Source organism: Entelurus aequoreus, linkage group LG16 (assembly GCF_033978785.1).
Source record: "Entelurus aequoreus isolate RoL-2023_Sb linkage group LG16, RoL_Eaeq_v1.1, whole genome shotgun sequence".
In the NCBI taxonomy this organism is placed as follows: Eukaryota; Metazoa; Chordata; class Actinopteri; order Syngnathiformes; family Syngnathidae; genus Entelurus; species Entelurus aequoreus.
In genome coordinates this window covers 16,805,671-16,825,580 of record NC_084746.1, presented here as the reverse complement: position 1 = coordinate 16,825,580, position 19,910 = coordinate 16,805,671, and the positions used below count along the sequence as shown (strand labels likewise).

The window sequence follows — 19,910 nt, the reverse complement described above, 5'->3', positions numbered from 1 at the left end:
CTTTGGCTACAATCTGACACGTTTATATTTTACATGTTCATGAATGTGCATTCTATCATGTCACAAAGTTATTACAAATGGAACAAATGGCAACTTCCTATGAGGAGTTGTATTGTATATAAACAAGCTTATTGGTGTGTCTATTGCAGTGGTGTCTTTTTGATTGATTGAAACTTTTATTAGTAGATTGTACAGTACATATTCCGTACAATTGACCACTAAATGGTAACACCCGAATACGTTTTTCAACTTGTTTAAGTCGGGGTCCACGCTAATCAATTCATGGTAAAGTCAAGGCCTGCGAGCCGTATGAATTATCTATGGCCCCCGGGATGATATTTGATTATAGTATTAGAACCGGCCCGCAGGCCACAGCCGCCTGCTGCCGTTTTGCACGCAATAATACTCCATCAGTGTTGGCGCTAGGAATTTAAAAAATGGGGTCCCACAGTCAATTTTGGATTATCCGGTTACATCTCACATTGTTTTGGAAAAAGGTTGTCATAAACGTTAATTCATTAAAAAAATAATATAAAAAGAAAACATTTTTATGCATATGTACATTTGTTCATATCATAACATTTTCACTTTCTTTCCTTCATGGATCTAAACTTTACCGCTGCCGCCCCAAAATCAAAGTTCTCCGGCTGACGAGGAGCACTGACACAGCTCTTCTCTGCATATTTTACTAGAATACCCTTATCAGTGTTTCCCATAAACTGCCAAGATACCTGTGGCGTTTGGGGCGTGGCTATGGGCGTGGCTATTGGCGTGGTCACCATGGCATCGAGTAATTTGCATAATTTTTTTGATATGATTTTCTCTAAAAAGGCTCAAAAAATTTATACTTACTAATTAATAACAGTTTTGTTTTAAACGTCCATCCATCCATCCATCCATTTTACAATATAACTACAACACTTTATGTACATATTTATATACAGATTTGAATAAGTTATTCACTGAAATATATTTATTAATTGTGGTTCTTACAAAAAATATATCTTATAAAATATAAACGCTAAAATTTCTCTTAAAGCTCTACCCCTTTAATTAGTGCATACTAAATAATTTAACTTTAGTCTACTACTACAACCATATTATTTACCAGCAACATAAAGTGAAACAGAGGCAGAGGTGTCCTGTCACAGTCAGTAACATTAAATCTGAACAGCCTATATGGGCATCTACATCAACTATATGATTTGCCTGAGAAGCTGGACAGGACAAAAAAAATAAAAATAAAACAAAATTAAAAATTAAAAATAGCCGAAAAATCTATTTGTGGCGGACGTAATTCTTTCGTGGCGGGCCGCCACAAATAAATGAATGTGTGGGAAACACTGCTTATGGGCACTACATATATCAAAATAAAGTACCTACTGTTCACTTGTTGAAATACCATTTTTTGAGCAAATATCTACCCAAATGACCACTTTGCTGCTGCCAAAAATCATTATATATCATTAGAGAGACATGACGGATGGATTTTTTCAATGTATTTTAAAAATTAAATTCCATCAAAAGTCTACTTACAATGGAGCTTATGGTAGCCACTCAATTCTGCCTATAGCACCCCAAAAACATGCAAACACCTCAATTGGGGTTTTGTATATATTATACAAGTATATATGTAATGTAACATTTATAACATTTATGTATTTTGATCATTCTAAGCATACGTGGCACATTAATTTCAAAAACGCATCACGTTTGCTTTTCTTTTTCCTTCAGAGATTATTACTCACTGCAGGCTTCATGAGAGACAACAAACATAATAAAATATCACTTACTGTACAATGTCTGCTGTCATTAGGATGCCAACTGTTAGGATGTTCATATATTCCCATTTAGATGAATGTAATAATCCTCACCAAGAAAACGGTGTACTTTGTGTCGTCCTCACCAGTTCCAGGTACTAAACGGCTGTCAAAGTGTCCCAACTTGTCAGATTATATCCTCAGCCATCTACTTTTCAGGTTAGAGGCATGATTTATGATTTCGAATAAACTTACAGGGAGCAAGGAAGCAGCAGACCACTCGATGTAAACATAGGCACAAAGGAAGTGATCACGACATTGCTATGAATAGTTTGTCTGCGTTAGCACTTATAATACCAATTTCACTAATATTTGTCAATATTCAAGTCACCAAACGTAAATGAGTATTGTTGGCGCTTTTTGAATGGTAATTTATCTGATTTTATGGGCGGGATAGTGGAGCTCACATTGGCTCTGCTGTAAGCGGACTTTTATTTACGTTTATTTGATATTTAGAATGCATTAAAAAAAATCCATCTGTCGTCATGTCTTTCATAATGATTGTGAACGATAGGCAAAATTTAAAAAAAAAAGTGCAGTTCCCCCTTTAAAGGCCTACTGAAATGAATTTTTTTTATTTAAACGGGGATAACAGATCCATTCTATGTGTCATGCTTGATCATTTCGTGATATTGCCATATTTTTGCTGAAAGGATTTAGTATAGAACAACGACGATAAAGTTCGCAACTTTTGGTCTCTGATAAAAAAAAGCCTTGCCCCTACCGGAAGTAGCGTGACGACACCGGAGGAAGGACCGCTCATATTTTCCTATTGTTTACACCAGCAGCGAGAGAGATTCGGACCGAGAAAGCGACGATTACCCCATTAATTTGAGCGAGGATGAAATATTTGTGGATGAGGAACGTGCAAGTGAAGGACTACAGTGCAGTGCAGAACGTATCTTTTTTCGCTCTGACCGTAATTTAGGTACAAGGGTTCATTGGATTCCACACTCTCTCCTTTTTCTATTGTGGATCAGGGATTTGTATTTTAAACCACTTTATAAGTTAACTCGGCCGTATTGGCATGTGTTGCAATGTTAAGATTTCATCATTGATATATAAACTATCAGACTGCGTGGTCGGTAGTAGTGGGTTTCAGTAGGCCTTTAAGGCTGGATAATTAATCGAATTTCGATTTCAATTATGGCTTAAAATGAGCATAAAATATTAAATAAATTTAAAAAAAAAGATTAATGGGCCGCGCAACATGCATTCAAATTCTGGAGCTTGTGAAACAGATGAGGAACAAGACCATGGTTGCTACAGCGCTTGTATGCCTAATGACTAAACTCAAACAAAAGAAAGCCATATGTCCCGGCAAGAAATCTGCGTTCAAAGAACTCCGGCTTATTAGTGAGTCATAGAGCCCAAAAAAGTCTGCGGGCTATAGAGCGTTTTCTATTCGGGCTCCAGTACTATGGAATGCCCTCCCGGTAACAGTTAGAGATGCTACCTCAGTAGAAGCATTTAAGTCCCATCTTGAAACTCATTTGTATACTCTAGCCTTTAAATAGACCCCCATTTTAGACCAGTTGATCTGCCGTTTCTTTTCTTTTTTCCTCTGCCTGTGTCCCCTCCTCCACAAGGGAGAGGGGGGACACCTGTGCATCAGTTGGGGACATCTCTGCACTGCTGACCCGTCTCCGCTCGAGATGGTCTCCTACTGGCCCCACTATGGACTGGACTCTCACTATTATGTTAGATCTACTATGGACTGGACTTGCACAATATTATGTCAGACCCACTCGACGTCCATTGCATCCGGGCTCCCCTAGAGGGGTCACCCACATATGCGGTCCTATCCAAGGTTTCTCATAGTCATTCACATCGACGTCCCATTGGGGTTGTGAGTTTTTCCTTGCCCTTATGTGGGCTCTGTACCGCTGATGTCGTTGTGGCTTGTGCAGCCCTTTGAGACACTTGTGATTTAGGGCTATATAAATAAACATTGATTGATTGATTGATTGAAAGGTTTCTGCACAATAATCACCTTCAAGCAATAATTGCAGGTGGCGAGGTCTGCATATTTCGCAGCGTTGTTTATTCAACTTGCTACCAGAACAAGAAATATCAGCAGCATAATGACCAAACATGGCAGAAAATAGGTTGTAAACTTCTATCCAGTTTCTTTTCCGTGCACCCGAACATGTCTTTAGATGGCCTAATTATCCTCCGGCTTCAAAGCAAAGCATGGAGATTAATGCGAGTCATTGAGCCCTGACCAACAGTCAGGCACTGCCTCACTTCCTGACCCAGCAGAGACAGGGGGCTGCTTGTTGTCAAATAGTGAGGGCTCGCAAAACAGCCAAGAGGCTAAAACGCATTGTCTTCATTTCCTCTGCTAAATCTCTCTCTCACTGGCAATATTTTCATAACCGTGCCACTTGGAAGTTCACGGCTAACACTTGATTAAAGGACTCCAGTCCAAACAGTTTGGGGTAAAACGGAGCGAGGGTAGGTGTGGAAAAGTAATTGGAGTGTAGCGAAGAAGACAAACTTGTAGGAAACAGAAGATGATTAGGAGAGACCTCACAATTAGAGGTATCCTTTTCACCCTGTCAGCTACCTGGCACACCAATTGACGTAACATTAACTCAAACATTTAGCATGACCTATTTTCTCCTCACTTTAAAGGCCTACTGAAACCCACTACTACCGACCACGCAGTCTGATAGTTTAGATATCAATGATGAAATCTTAACATTGCAACACATGCCAATACGGCCGGGTTAACTTATGAAGTGCAATTTTAAAATTCCCGCTAAACTTCCGGTTGAAAACGTCTATGTATGATGACGTTCGCGCGTGACGTCAATCGTTGAAACGGAAGTATTCGGACACATTGTATCCAATACAAAAAGCTCGGTTTTCATCGCAAAATTCCACAGTATTATGGACATATGTGTTGGTGAATCTTTTGCAATTTGTTTAATGAACAATGGAGACTGCAAAGAAGAGAGTTGTAGGTGGGATCGGTGTATTAGCGGCTGGCTGCAGAAACACAACCAGGAGGACTTTGACTTGGATAGCAGACGCGCTATCCGACGCTAGCCGCCGACCGCACTGATGATCGGGTGAAGTCCTTCGTCGCTCTGTCGATCGCTGGAACGCAGGTGAGCACGGGTGTTGAGCAGATGAGGGCTGGCTGGCGTAGGTGGATAGCTAATGTTTTTAGCATAGCTCTGTGAGGTTTCGTTGCTAAGTTCGCTTCAATGGCGTCGTTAGCAACAGCATTGTTAAGTTTCGCCAGGCTAGAAAGCATTAACCGTGTAGTTACAGTTCCATGGTTTAATAGTATTGTTGATTTCCTGTCTATCCTTCCAGTCAGGGGTTTATTTCTTTTGTTTCTATCTGCAGTTAAGCCCGATGCTATCACGTCAGCTCCGTAGCTAAAGTGCTTCGCCGATGTATTGTCGTGGAGATAAAAGTCACTGTGAATGTCCATTTCGTGTTCTCGATTCTCATTTTCAAGAGGATATAGTATCCGAGGTGGTTTAAAATACAAATCCGTGATCCACAATAGAAAAAGGAGAGAGTGTGGAATCCAATGAGCCAGCTTGTACCTAAGTTACGGTCAGAGCGAAAAAAGATGCGTCCTGCACTGCACTCTAGTCCTTCACTCTCACGTTCCTCATCCACAAATCTTTCATCCTGGCTCAAATTAATGGGGTAATCGTCGCTTTCTCGGTCCGAATCGCTCTCGCTGCTGGTGTAAACAATGGGGAAATGTGAGGAGCCTTTCAACCTGTGACGTCACGCTACTTCCGGTACAGGCAAGGCTTTTTTTATCAGCGACCAAAAGTTGCAAACTTTATCGTCGATGTTCTCTACTAAATCCTTTCAGCAAAAGTATGGCAATATCGCGAAATGATCAAGCATGACACACAGAATGGATCTGCTATCCCCGTTTAAATAAAAAAAAATCATTTCAGTAGGCCTTTAAATCCACACTGTCAGAATGTTTGATTTTAGGGTCCATTTTACCTTTCAAGCAATCTCTAAAATGTGCACAATTGCGTCAATTCAACACATGTGGGATTGGACAAACTGTGCTTATTGACCAGTATGGAGTAACTGGGTTGAACGATGTAGTAATAGGTGGGCTCCCCTCTGGGATTGTGTGTCGTACAAAATGTTGATGCGACTTGTCAGCTGGCTATCGCTTTTACCATCATATTTGTACATGTCGTATTTTCTGATGTTGCTCTATTGTTGTTGTTGTTGTTATTGTTGTGTTTGCTGTTGTTGTTTTTGTCTCTGTCTAATCCCCCTCTTGTCCCCACAATTTCCCCCTCCGTCTTCCTTTTTTTCTTTTTCTATCCCCTCCTGCACCAAATGATAACATAAATACATTCAATAAAGTCAAATACAAATAAGGCAACAAGAGAAGTATCCCACACTTCTCTTTTGTAAAGTACATCTGAACAGCCGATATGGGCATCTACATCAACTATATGATTTGTCTGAGAAGCTAGACAGGACAAAAACATTTTTTTAAATAAAATAAATTTAAAAAAGAAACGACATACCGCAATATAAATTTGTATAGACATTTTGCTGTCCGAGAACTAAACTATTCAATTGTGTACATTGAACATACAGATGTTGCTATCTTAGAGCGACTGCTCGATATTTGAAGGATTAACAACAGAAAGTGAACTTGTGTGATGTAAATAAGCCGAAAATGACGCACCCAAAACCTGAATGAAAAACACTAAAATGTTTACAAATTAAAACGGAAAGGATAAGCATATTTAAACACTTAAATACAAATAAATGTAGCTATAAATAGGCCCAAACAATATTTAGTTGTTTTTTTCTGCCAATGTAAGTATATTGTGTCAATCTATGGTATTTTTTCTTTTGTTCAAATATTTTCGTGTGTATATAAGTACTTTTTGAGCACATTCAACAAATACAACTGCTAATTTTGGTCCCAATAAGCATGATAAGACATTTTCATATCAAAGTACATTGGCCATGCATTGCAGTGAAATCCCACAGGCCAGAAAATGTCCCATTTATTAGCCTCGCGACAGGAATCCTAACCAGACAATGTCCTATAGATCCACCGCTATGGGCGCCAAATACGAGGACGCCCGGAAATCAAAAGAGCTAACGACATCAGAGAGGGTAGTTGAGTGTTGCCTGTGTGGGCTGGTTACAAGGAAGCGGGTGATGAGTCATGGTACGACAGACAAGACGTTGGTTGGTGTAGTTCATAGAGAAAGTCTGTGAAGATCCAGAATTCGATAGGAGAAAGATGGGGGACCTTGTATTCCAATCACAAAGGTCCTTTTGTGTCAAAGGGGGAGCATGAGGACAACATTCAAGTGTTTGTGGTTGGGAACGAGATGATAGAAATATGACTGAAACTGGGGAAGATTGCACAGGAATGTGGGGGTTTCTATCACGGAACCCTCCGGGCACACTTGGCCACAGAGGTGACGTCACCCGTTTTGGTATCTTTTAACCCCCTCATGACATGCAATTAAAAATGTTTATTTGCAGAGCTCGGAAATGTCAAAAAAAAACAAAAACAGACTTCTCTGGAAAGTATCAGTTTCTTCAATTGGTTTGGATAAAAGAGTAACGTACTTTCCGGACTATAAGGTGCACTAAAAATCCTTTCATTTTCTCAAAACTGGACAGTGCGCCTTATAACCCGGTGCGCCTAATGTACGGAATAATTCTGGTTTTGCTTACCGACCGCGAAGCAATTTTATTTGTACATGGTGTAATAAGTGTGACCAGTAGATGGCAGTCAAACATAAAAGATACGTGTTTGACAAAAACAGACTATCGTTGAATCTTAGTAAAACTAAAATAATGCTATTTGGTAATAGTAGAAGAGAAAGTCAAACACAAATACAAATAGACGGAATAGAAATTGAAAGAGTAAATGAAACCAAATTTCTAGGTATAATGATTGATGATAAATTGAACTGGAAATCTCACGTAAAAAATATACAACATAAAGTAGCAAGAAACACGTCAATAATGAATAAAGCAAAACATGTTCTAGACAAAAAATCACTTCATATTCTATACTGCTCACTAGTGTTACCATATCTGAGCTACTGTGTAGAAATATGGGGAAATAATTACAAAAGTACACTTCATTCATTAACGGTGTTACAAAAAAGATCAGTTAGAATAATACATAATGTTGGATATAGAGAACATACAAATCCTTTATTTATTGAATCAAAGATACTGAAATTCCACGACATAGTGAATTTGCAAACAGCTAAAATTATGCACAAAGCAAACTATAACCTGCTACCCAAGAATATACAACAATTCTTCTCAACAAAAGAGGAGAAATATAATCTTAGAGAAAAATGTAATTTAAAACATTTGTACGCACGTACAACACTTAAGACCTTCAGTATATCAATATGTGGAATTAAATTATGGAATGGATTAAGCAAAGCAATCAAACAATGTACTAATATGATCCACTTCAAGAAACTCTTCAAACTTAGTGTTTACAAAGTACAAAGAAGAAGAACCATGACAAACATTCTCAATTTATTTCATCCATCCATTCATTCATTCTTAAAGTAATCTTACTTATCTCATCATATTAAATATGACTTTCTTCACCAATTATTATTATTAAATTCTTACTATTACTTATTTATTTATTTTTATTGTGATTACCTATGGAGTTTATTGTGAATAAATTGAGAACAGGAAGTGAATAAAAAAGTTTCAGCAATTGTTATGTAAAGAAAAGGGGTAGGATTAAATAAGCTCTGCTTCTTCCTACTCCTTTTCGAACATGTTGAAAAGAGAAACTGGAAATTGTGATGTATCCTGTTGTATGCTTGCATGTTCGAAATAAACTCAAACTCTAACTCTAACTCTCTAACGTGTAGACTGCAATATGATGGCAATATGACTCAAGTAAACCACCATTTTATATGTTCCATTGAAAATACAGAACATTACACATGGCGATCAAAAATCTATCAACATGTTTTAGTAGGACTTTGGTAAGCTATGAAGCCACACCACTTGATGGATTGTACTGTGCTTCAACATAGGAGTATTATTATGGTGTGTGCATAAGGTAGACATTATCTGGCGTTTTGTTTCGCAATATTATGCAAAAGCATCTTTTACCTTCTGGTACCTGCTGATCTGTATTTGGGATCTGCATGAATCCTGAAAAATTGCGCGCGTCTGCCTTTGTAGTCCGTGCCAACGCCGTAGTCTATAACCTTTTTCTCCATCCTCTTATTATGGGACATTCATCCTCCGCTGTTGCCACTTCTAATATAAAGTAGTGTAAAGTTCTTACTTATATCTGTCAGGAAACTCGCCATGGAAGCGCTAAAACATACCGGTGTAGTGAGTTTACATTAGTCATTGACGGGGAAAAGACGCTGCCGAAGGTGAGCCACGTAAATAAGACCGCCCACAAAACGGTGCATCCGGAAGAGACTGTCAGAAAGCGGCTTGAAGATGATCTGTAAAACATCATCTATGCAACATTTGGACTAAAGAACCACCATTACATGTTATGTAGACCACAAGGAAGTCTTTTACATTTAGAAAAAAAATAACATAACTAGAGATGTCCGATAATGGCTTTTTTGCCGATATCAGATATTCCGATACTGTCCATCTCTTAATTACAGATTCAGATATCAACCGATACCGATATATACAGTCATGGAATTAACACATTATTATGCCTAATTTTGTTGTGATGCCCCGCTGGATATATTAAACAAAGTAACAAGGTTTTCCAAAATAAATCAACTCAAGTTATGGAAAAAAATACCAACATGGCACTGCCATATTTATTATTGAAGTCACAAAGTGCATTATTTTTTTTTAACATGCCTCAAAACAGCAGCTTGAAATTTGGGACATGCTCTACCTAAGAGAGCATGAGGAGGTTGAGGTGGGCGGGGTTGGGGGTAGCGGGGGGTGTATATTGTAGCGTCCCGGAAGAGTTAGTGCTGCAAGGGGTTCTGGGTATTTGTTCTGTTGTGTTTATGTTGTGTTACGGAGCGGATGTTCTCCCGAAATGTGTTTGTCATTCTTGTTTGGTGTGGGTTCACAGTGTGGCGCATATTTGTAGCAGTGTTAAAGTTGTTTATACCGACACCCTCAGTGTGACCTGTATGGCTGTTGACAAAGTATGACTTGCGTTCACTTGTCTGTGTGAAAAGCCGCAGATATTATGTGATTGGGCCGGCATGCAAAGGCAGTGCCTTTAAGGTTTATTGGCGCTCTGTACTTCTCCCTACGTCCGTGTACCACTCCGTACAGCGGCGTTTTAAAAAGTCATAAATTTTACTTTTTGAAACCGATACCGATAATTTCCGATATCACATTTTAAAGCATTTATCGGCCAATAATATCGGCAGTCCGATATTATCGGACATCTCTAAACATGACTCCTTTAATGCTTCCTATAACCCGGTGCACCTTTTGTATTAAAACAAGACCTGAATAGACCCGCTCATCGGCAGTGTGCCCTATGGTCCAGAAAATACCGTATTTGAAAAGATGTGCTGGAATGAAAAAGGCAATCATTCTCACTTTGGATAGATGGTGGTCATCTTTGCTGCTGCATATCCTGGCTTGCATATTCCTTCACTGAGATTGCCGTACTTGTATGCCAACTCTGGTGGCCTGCACATAAAACAAACAGAAGCACGGATTAATCAAACACACAGTAATCATCCATTATCAACATTTACTACACTCAGAACCAAGCTTGTCAAACAATCGCCAAGGAGATTGGAAGAATCCACCAAGCGCTCGGCATATCACCTGAGTGTGGCAGAACAAAGCAGAGGAGGCCTTGCACAAATAATCACAACGGCGGGGCTGGAGCTAGAACTGCCAGATTAGCAGCAGTATGGTAAATAACGTGATTCAGTTCAAATAAACAGGGGGTCAGAGAGGGAGGTCCGACATGCCACAGTTGGCGGAAGTAGCAGTTTGACCAAGGCTGGTTTGCTTCAAGTCTACAGAAGGTGCTAGGATTTCAAGCATCTGAACAAATTGGTTCCTATAATCTCTGGGGCCACCTGACTGAATGTTATTATTAGAGCAGCGTTGGAAGAAGCCGCGCAAAGCACAATGAGGCAATGTGATAACACCTGATAGTAAGTGCTGACAAAGTGTTTTCACTCACTGGGTGGAACGCGTGAATAGACGTGGCCTGAAAAGCAGTGGTAATGATAGCAAATTAGACAAAATTACACTCAAATGGGATGCCAGACACACTGTGTGGGTGGCAACACATTTTACACATACAAATGCATAAAACTGTGAAAATAACAGGTAAAGAAAGACATGTCACTTTTAGACTGTCAACATATTCTTATCTCAAGGTGCCACACATTACAACAATATGCAATAGTTTATTTTAAAAATATTTGACTTTATGCAGACGAACTTATATGATCTTAAACTGAAGAAATTGATGAAAACTATAGTGATTATAATGTAATAATGATAATGCAAGTAACCATTTCAAACAGGCCTGGCCAATTATTTTGACTCTGGAGGCCAAATGTAGAGAAAAAAAGTGTGTCTGGGGGCCGGTATATCTATTTTTAGGAACGCTAATACAAAACCTTACAATGTCTGATTGAAAGCTAAAAACGTTATGACAGACCGCCTTAAAGGCCTACTGAAATGAAATTTTCTTATTTAAACGGGGATAGCAGATCCATTCTATGTGTCATACTTGATCATTTCGCGATATTGCCATATTTTTGCTGAAAGGATTTAGTAGAGAACATCGACGATAAAGTTTGCGACTTTTGGTCGCTGATAAAAAAGCCTTGCCTGTACCGGAAGTAGCGTGACGTCACAGGTTGAAGGGCTCCTCACATCTGCACATTGTTTACACCAGCAGCGAGAGCAATTCGGACCGAGAAAGCGACGATTTCCCCATTAATTTGAGCCAGGATGAAAGATTCGTGGATGAGGAAAGTGAGAGTGAAGGATTAGAGTACAGTGCAGGACATATCGTTTTTCGCTGTGACCGTAACTTAGGTACAAGGGCTCATTGGATTCCACACTCTCTCCTTTTTCTATTGTGGATCACGGATTTGTATTTTAAACCACCTCGGATACTATATCCTCTTGAAAATGAGAGCCGAGAACGCGAAATGGACATTCACAGTGACTTTTATCTCCACGACAATACATCGGCGAAGCACTTTAGCTACGGAGCTAACGTGATAGCATCGTGCTTAACTGCAGATAGAAACAGAATAAATAAGCCCCTGACTGTAAGGATAGACAGAAGATCAACAATACTACCAAACCCTGGACCTGTAACCGCACGGTTAACGCTGTGCCGCCTGGCGAAGCCTAGCAATGCTGTTGCTAACGACGCCATTAAAGCTAACTTAGCTACGGGACCTCAACAGAGCTATGCTAAAAACATTAGCTCTCCACCTACGCCAGCCCTCATCTGCTCATCAACACCCGTGCTCACCTGCATTCCAGCGATCGACGGCACGACGAAGGACTTCACCACGATGATCGTGCGGTCGGCGGCCCGGAGACGGAGGAAGTCAACCCAGACAGGTGAGGACAGCGGCGCGGCGGCGGACGGCGTTGTAGCTTTCGACGACACCCCGGCCGCCATCAGAGTCGGCAAGAAACATATTTCCCCAAAGTTACGTACGTGACATGCACATAGCGCCACGCACGTACGGGCAAGCGATCAAATGTTTGGAAGCCAAAGCTGTACTCACGGTAGCGCGTCTGCTATCCAACTCAAAGTCCTCCTGGTTGTGTTGCTGTAGCCAGCCGCTAATAGAAAACAGACGACTTAAGCTGGCCACCGTGCTATTCCAAAATGTCTGCTTCAACCCAAGACGTCACACGCAAACGTCATCATACCAAGACGTTTTCAGCCGGAAGTTTCCCGGGAAATTTAAAATTGCACTTTATAAGTTAACCCGGCCGTATTGGCATGTGTTGCAATGTTAAGATTTCATTATTGATATATAAACTATCAGACTGCGTGGTCGGTAGTAGTGGCTTTCAGTAGGCTTTTAAAAAACGGAAGGTAATTTGACATTTTTTGACTGAATGAGACACCCATAATGTACATGAAAATAAGTAATGTGTGATTTACAATGTTAACTACGAATGATAAAACACTGAATATTAACATGAACGTCACACCCTCTCTCGATCGACATTTTACAATCAGGCGAAACACAAAAAAAATGCGAAAAAAAGCAAAATATGAACCCTAAGGGTAAAAAAAAACAAAAAAAAACCTACGAACTGATATATCACTAAGTTTTAGAACTTAGTTGTAAAAATCTCCTTCTGCGTCTGTCCCTGACACCCGCAATTCAGGCTGGCCGCTCTGGAAACACTCTGTGGAAACGCTCCCCACCCACACTGCTTGGTGCCTCGTCTGAGCTGCTGTGATTTAAGATTACCATAGTAACTAATTAGATTACCATAGTAACTAGTATATCATGAAAAAGCGCAGATTCCAACCATTGAAATACTTTGTATAGTTCAAGACTTATCACATCACTGCACATCATAATTGCAGCTACGGTTTCCATCTTGAAGATCGAAAAACATTTTGGGGGAATGTCTGGCGGGCCAGAGTGAAAAGCTTAACGGGCCGCATGTGGCCCCCGGGCCTTAATTTGGCCAGGTCTGGTCTACATCATGCACTTAAACTGAAGAAATTGATAAAAAAAACTACAGTGATTATAATGTAATGATAATGGAAGTAACCATTTAAGAGGATATTAACCTATTTCTCATTACTGTAGAATTGTTAGCATTGTACTGTAATTGGATGGTAAATAACTGTTATACTATTTAGTAACAAAAAAATTAAATTGACTCTTTTCTGTATCATCTTAAAGTGCCATTTTTTCCCAGTTGGAAAAATGAATTCAGATCTTGTCTTTTTGTTTATTGCCATCACGCGATCACTGCATTTGTGCTTGTTTGTCCGTGTTCGTTGGATCATATCGCCCATCCTGCTTGAAGCTGAAATATTACCACAATGGGACATTTGGCCTTGTCATCATATTTTTTCTTTCCTTCTAATTTTTGTTACTTTGCAAAACTTCTTAAAGGCGAGTCGCGAAGCTCTGTGTACTACAGGTGTGGGAAATAATCGATTTTTAGATGCGTCGTAATTCGGACATGGACGATTATAGAATAGATTAGTAAACGTCAATAATCAATTTATTTATCAGTGTTTCCCACACATTTATTTATTTGTGGCGGCCCGCCACGAAAGAATTACGTCCACCACAAATAATGTTTTTTTTTTTTTTTTGTCCTGTCCAGCTTCTCAGGCAAATCATATAGTTGATGTAGATGCCCATATAGGCTGTTCAGATTTACTTTACAAAAGAGAAGTGTAGGATACTTCTCTTGTTGCCCTATTTGTATTTGACCACTACTGTTTTCTGTTTATTTGTTACTGACTGTGGCAGGACACCTCTGCCTCTGTTTCACTTTATGTTGCTGGTAAATAATATGGTTGTAGTAGTAGGCTAAAGTTAAATTATTTAGTAGGCACTAATTAAAGGGGCAGAGCTTTAAGAGACATTTTAGCTTTTATATTTTATAAGATATATTTTTTGTAAGAACCACAATTAATAAATATATTTCAGTGAATAACTTATTGTTCAAATCTGTATATGTCCATATATATGTCCATAAAGTGTTGTAATTATATTGTAAAATGGATGGATGGATGGACGTTTAAAACAAAACTGTTATTAATTAGTAAGTATACATTTTTTGAGCCTTTTTAGAGAAAATCATATCATTGTAGTAAATTATGCAAATTACTCGATGTCATGGTGACCACGCCCCCACCGCCAAAGGTATCTTGGCAGTTTATGGGAAACACTGTTTATTGTAACTAAAGTAATGCAGGCAGTTCTAAAATTTGGGCCGACTGCAGCGAGCCACCTCACCGAGAGATCCCACCGTGCCTTTTATTTTAGGGCACTTATGTTCCAGTTTTGAACACATTTTCATTATTTTAATAAATCTGATGGGAATTTGTTATTACAAATGCACTGTTTTTCAAAGTTGCAAGTGATAAACACTTATTTAGTGAACTGAGAAGAAATGTAAAACTGCATCAATATACAGTCGTGCTCATAAGTTTACATACCCTGGGAGAATTTATGATTTCTTGGCCATTCTTCAGAGAATATGAATGAAAACTAGGAATGTCCGATAATGGCTTTTTGCCAATATCAGATATTCCGATATCTTTAATTACCGATACCGATATCAACCGATATATGCAGTCGTGGAATTAACACATTATTATGCCTAATTTGGACAACCAAGTATGGTGAAGATAAGGTACTTTTTAAAAAAATTAGTAAAATAAGATAAATAAATTAAAAACATTTTCTTGAATAAAAAAGAAAGTGCAACAATATAAAAACAGTTACATAGAAACTAGTAATGAATGAAAATTAGTAAAATTAACTGTTAAAGGTTAGTACTATTAGTGGACCAGCAGCACGCACAATCATGTGTGCTTACGGACTGTATCCCTTGCAGACTGTATTGATATATATTGATATATAATGTAGGAACCAGAATATTAATAACAGAAAGAAACAACCCTTTTGTGTGAATGAGTGTAAATGGGGGAAGGAGGTTTTTTTGGGTTGGTGCACTAATTGTAAGTGTATCTTGGGTTTTTTATGTTGATTTAATTTTTAAAAATAAAAAAAATTGAAAAAAACGATACAGATAATAAAAAAAACGATACCGATAATTTCCGATATTACATTTTAACGCATATATCGGCCGATAATATCGGCAGGCCGATATCGGACATCTCTAATGAAAACACAAAAACCTTTCTTCCACTCATTTATTGGCAAACTGTGTTTACTCTTTTTAAATCAAAATGACAAAAGAAAGCACCCAAATGACCCTGATCAAAAGTTTGCATACCCCAGTGACTTTGATCAGATAACATGCACAAAAGTGGACACAAACAGGTTTAAATGGCTAATCAAGGTTCCAATCCAGTCCACAATTTTTCCGAAAGTCCTGTATTTCAGCTGAAGTTATTTGTGGATTTTTCTTTGCATCTCGAACAATTTTCCTGGCAGTTGTGGCTGAAATCTATGCTGGTCTACCTGAATCCCTCATTTTCCACTTCTTAATCAGCGTTTGAACACTGCTGATTGGCATTCTCAATTCCTTGGATAACTTTTTATATCCCTTTCCTGTTTTATGCAGTTCAATACCTTTTCTCGCAGATGCTTTGACAATTATTTTGCCTTCCCCATGACTCAGAATCCAGAAACATCTGTGCAGCACTGGATGAAAGATGCAATGGTCTGTCAGAAGCCCAGAAACTCACTGACCTTTTATACACACGCGTAAATTACAAACAAACAGGTCACAGGTGAGGATTGGAACCTTGATTAGCCATTCAAACCTGTTTGTGTCAACTTTAGTGCATGTTATCAGATCAAAGTCACTGGGGTATGTAAACTTTTGATCAGGGTCATTTGGGTACTTTCTTTTGTCATTTTGATTTAAAAAGAGTAAACAGTTGTTTGCCAATAAATAGCTTCACACAACCATTAAGTATGAGTGGAAGAAAGGTTTGTGTTATCATTCATATTTTCTGAAGAATGGCTAATAAATCATAAATTCTCACAGGGTATGTAAACTTATGAGTACAACTGCACATAAAATAAAGATGCATTAATGATCGATTTTTAATAGAATTGTAGCTCCTGAATCGTAATCGAATCATGAAGTGGCCAAAGATTACCACCTCTACTCTGTACTATGTGCAAAGCTGGTCTCCGCCAAGGCAGAGATTGTGAATGACTGAAAAGAGGGTTCACTCCGTGTAGTTAATTCTACTGTTAAAAAAACGTGCTCAGGCACAGAGCGATGCACAAAAAGAGGCATTTTTTTCTGTTTGAAGCGAGAGACAAAAACCGCTAGGCTCAACAATGCTGATTGGCGAACATGGCCGTCACTCAAATGTCAGCGAAGTTGCGGGGGGGCCTCTCGCGGGTTTTTACAGCACTAACTAAACCCTCTCTGTCAATTAAATTTGGATAAATCATGCATGCCCTACTCAGGAGTAAATAAAGTAAAATAATTATAAATCTAGCAGTAAAATACGTGCATTGATCACGAAGTTATGGGCTAATGTAATTAGTAGTGACAGGCAGGCTCGCCTTAACCCTTCATTTTTAGGGTAAGACTGCACGATTAATGGACATGGATGTTTTAATTAGTGCAATTGTGAGAATGCTAAAAGTGACTTACCTTCAAATTACAGTACAATAGTAAACTATTGTACTGTAATGAAAAATAAGTATATTTTTAAATGGTTACTTACATTATTATGATACTGTATAGTGTCTTGTGTATTTCAAATCAAATCAAATCAACTTTATTTATAAAGCACATTTAAAATTTACCACAGGGGTAGCCAAAGTGCTGTACAATGAGCAGGTTAAAAATAATACGAGAACCGAGCAAACACAACACAACACAAACAGAACACGATAAAAAATATATATATATATATATAAAAATATAAAAACAGGTTCACAGCAGGTGTATTATGGGGCGCCATTGCAGGATGGGTATCACTCAGTGTTAAAAGCCATGGAATAAAAGTATGTTTTTAAGAGAGATTTAAAAACAGGAAGAGAGGAGGCTTGTCTAACACTAAGAGGTAGGTCGTTCCAGAGCTTGGGAGCAGCAGCGGCGAAAGCTCTGTCACCTCTAAGCTTCAGCCTTGTGTCCGGGACCGTCAGTAGCAGCTGATCGACTGATCTTAGGGATCGGGTGGGGCAGTAAGGCTGAAGGAGGTCGGAGAGATATGTTGGCGCGAGGTTGTTTAGACATTTAAAAACAAATAAAAGGAGTTTAAAATTGATTCTGTAACGCACAGGGAGCCAGTGAAGGGACGCTAATATAGGGGTGATGTGCTCACGTCTGCGGGTCTGTGTTAGCAGACGAGCAGCAGAGTTCTGCACGAGCTGCAGGCGGGCGAGGGAGGCCTGGCTAATGCCTACATACAGGGCATTGCAGTAGTCTAAGCGAGTCGAGATAAAGGCGTGGATTAATTTCTCGAGATCATGTCCTGATAGAAGCGGTTTCACTTTCGCTATTTGGCGTAATTGATAAAAGCTTTTTTGTACGACGCTGCTGATTTGTTTTTCGAATTTAAAATCTGAGTCGAACTTTACCCCCAGGTTTGTGACACAGTCGCTGAGATACGGGGTCAGAGTGCCGAGGTCAACGTTGAGGGAGGGGGAGCGACTTGGACCGAACAACATAACTTCTGTTTTGTCTTCATTTAGGCTCAGGAAGTTAGCTGAAAGCCAGGCTTTGATGTCGTGCAGGCAGTCAATAAGACGTTGAACCGTGTTATTTTGTGCCATGGGAAAATAAATCTGGCAATCATCGGCATAAAAATGAAATGCAATATCGTACTTCCTAAAAATAGAACCAAGGGGGAGAAGGTAAAGCGCAAATAAGATTGGGGCAAGGATTGAGCCCTGGGGAACCCCATGTGGTAAAGGAGCTGTGGAAGACATAAAACTGTCTATTTTTACACAAAAAGTCCTGTCAGTTAGGTACGACCAGAACCAGTTGAGGGCTTTTATTTGGTATCTGCATCAGTCCTGAACATCTTAAATCAAACCATTGAGGCATGGCAGAGATATTTATGAAACACTCTTGCCTTCCTTCATACTTCCTCTAAACGAGCCGTTTGGAATTTGTCCCGAGTGACGTTGTTCTCCTTAATTGTGACGTCAGGGAATTATCCATCTATGGTAGAAATTTACCCAAAGTGCCTTGCGTAAATCTACGCTGTAGTCAGTAAGATCCTTCTTTATCGCCGGCCTCTTGTCGTGGGGCAGACTGGCTCGTACGTGCACATGCATCCTCCGCAGTTGCCATTTCTAATATACAATAGCATATAGTTTGAACTTTTATCTTTCAGTAGACTCGCTATGGAAGCACTAAAAACTACAACAAAGACGACGGGGAGAAGACGCAGTCGAAGTGGAGGCACGTAAATAAGACCGCCTATAAAACCACACATTCTGAAGAGACGGTCAGAAAGACGGGTCTGTAAAATCTATCTGACCAAAGAACCACCATTACATGTTATGTAGACCAGTGGTCTCCAACCTTTTTTGCACCACGGACCGGTTTAATGTAGGCATTATTTTCAGGGACAGGTTTTCCACTCGTGCCAGATAAATACAGCAAGAATAAGTGCATGAAAATACAAGTCAATATAACGCTGAATTAGTGGTTCTTTGCAATGAGATGCAGATGGAAATCAGCCTTTGGCTACAATATGTCACTTTTCTATTTGATATGTTCATTAATGTGCATTGTATCATGTCACAAAGTTAGAACAAATGGCAACTTCCTATGAGGAGTTCTATTGTACATCTATAAACAAGCTCATTGGTGTGTCTAGTGCACAGGTGTCAAACTCAAGGCCCACGGGCCAGATCTGGCCCTCCACATCATTGTATATGGCCTGCAATAGCCTGGAAATATGTGTCAATAAAATACCTTATATTTTCTTTATTTCCTTTCTTACTAAAAGGTATTAGAGTTTTTTTTCTAGTTTGACAGGGGGGAAAAATAGTGTCCAATATTGCAACAATTATCTAACTTTGTTGGCCAAAATCCAAATAAATACTTATATATATATATATATATATATATATATATATATATATATATATATCTGCTTAACTTATGATTTCAAAGCAAGTTATCCATCAACTTGTACACTATAAAAATGACCAATAGATTTTACGGTAAATTGTGGGGAGTTTTCTACAGCATATTACTAAGTTGAAAAAAAACGACCAATGTTTGTTTTTTTGCAGTAAAATTCTGTCGACTGAGCAGTCAGTTTTTTGGTTTTTTTTAAACTGTAAAATCCACGTTTGATGATTTTATGGTACCACATTTTATTATGGTAAAAAACTGGCAGCTGAGTTGCTAAAACAGTGGTACTGTATTTCTATTTACAATAATATGTTGTAAAAACAATAATAATAA

The 19,910-nt window shown here is 38.9% G+C and overlaps 1 protein-coding gene across 6 annotated transcripts in view; it reads right to left on the bottom strand.

Annotated features, from left to right (window-relative positions):
- The window catches only part of st3gal3b (ST3 beta-galactoside alpha-2,3-sialyltransferase 3b), a 212,856-nt gene that overhangs the window by 117,898 nt on the left and 75,048 nt on the right, over positions 1–19,910 (bottom strand). For all 6 annotated transcript variants that reach the window (XR_009821308.1, XM_062022256.1, XM_062022255.1 and 3 more), the window contains one exon: positions 10,386–10,478. Coding sequence is in view for 5 of the 6 variants with exons in the window: in XM_062022256.1 (XP_061878240.1) it covers positions 10,386–10,478 (93 nt within the window). In the remaining variant the exon portion in view is untranslated. The remainder of the gene's footprint in view (positions 1–10,385; positions 10,479–19,910) is intronic.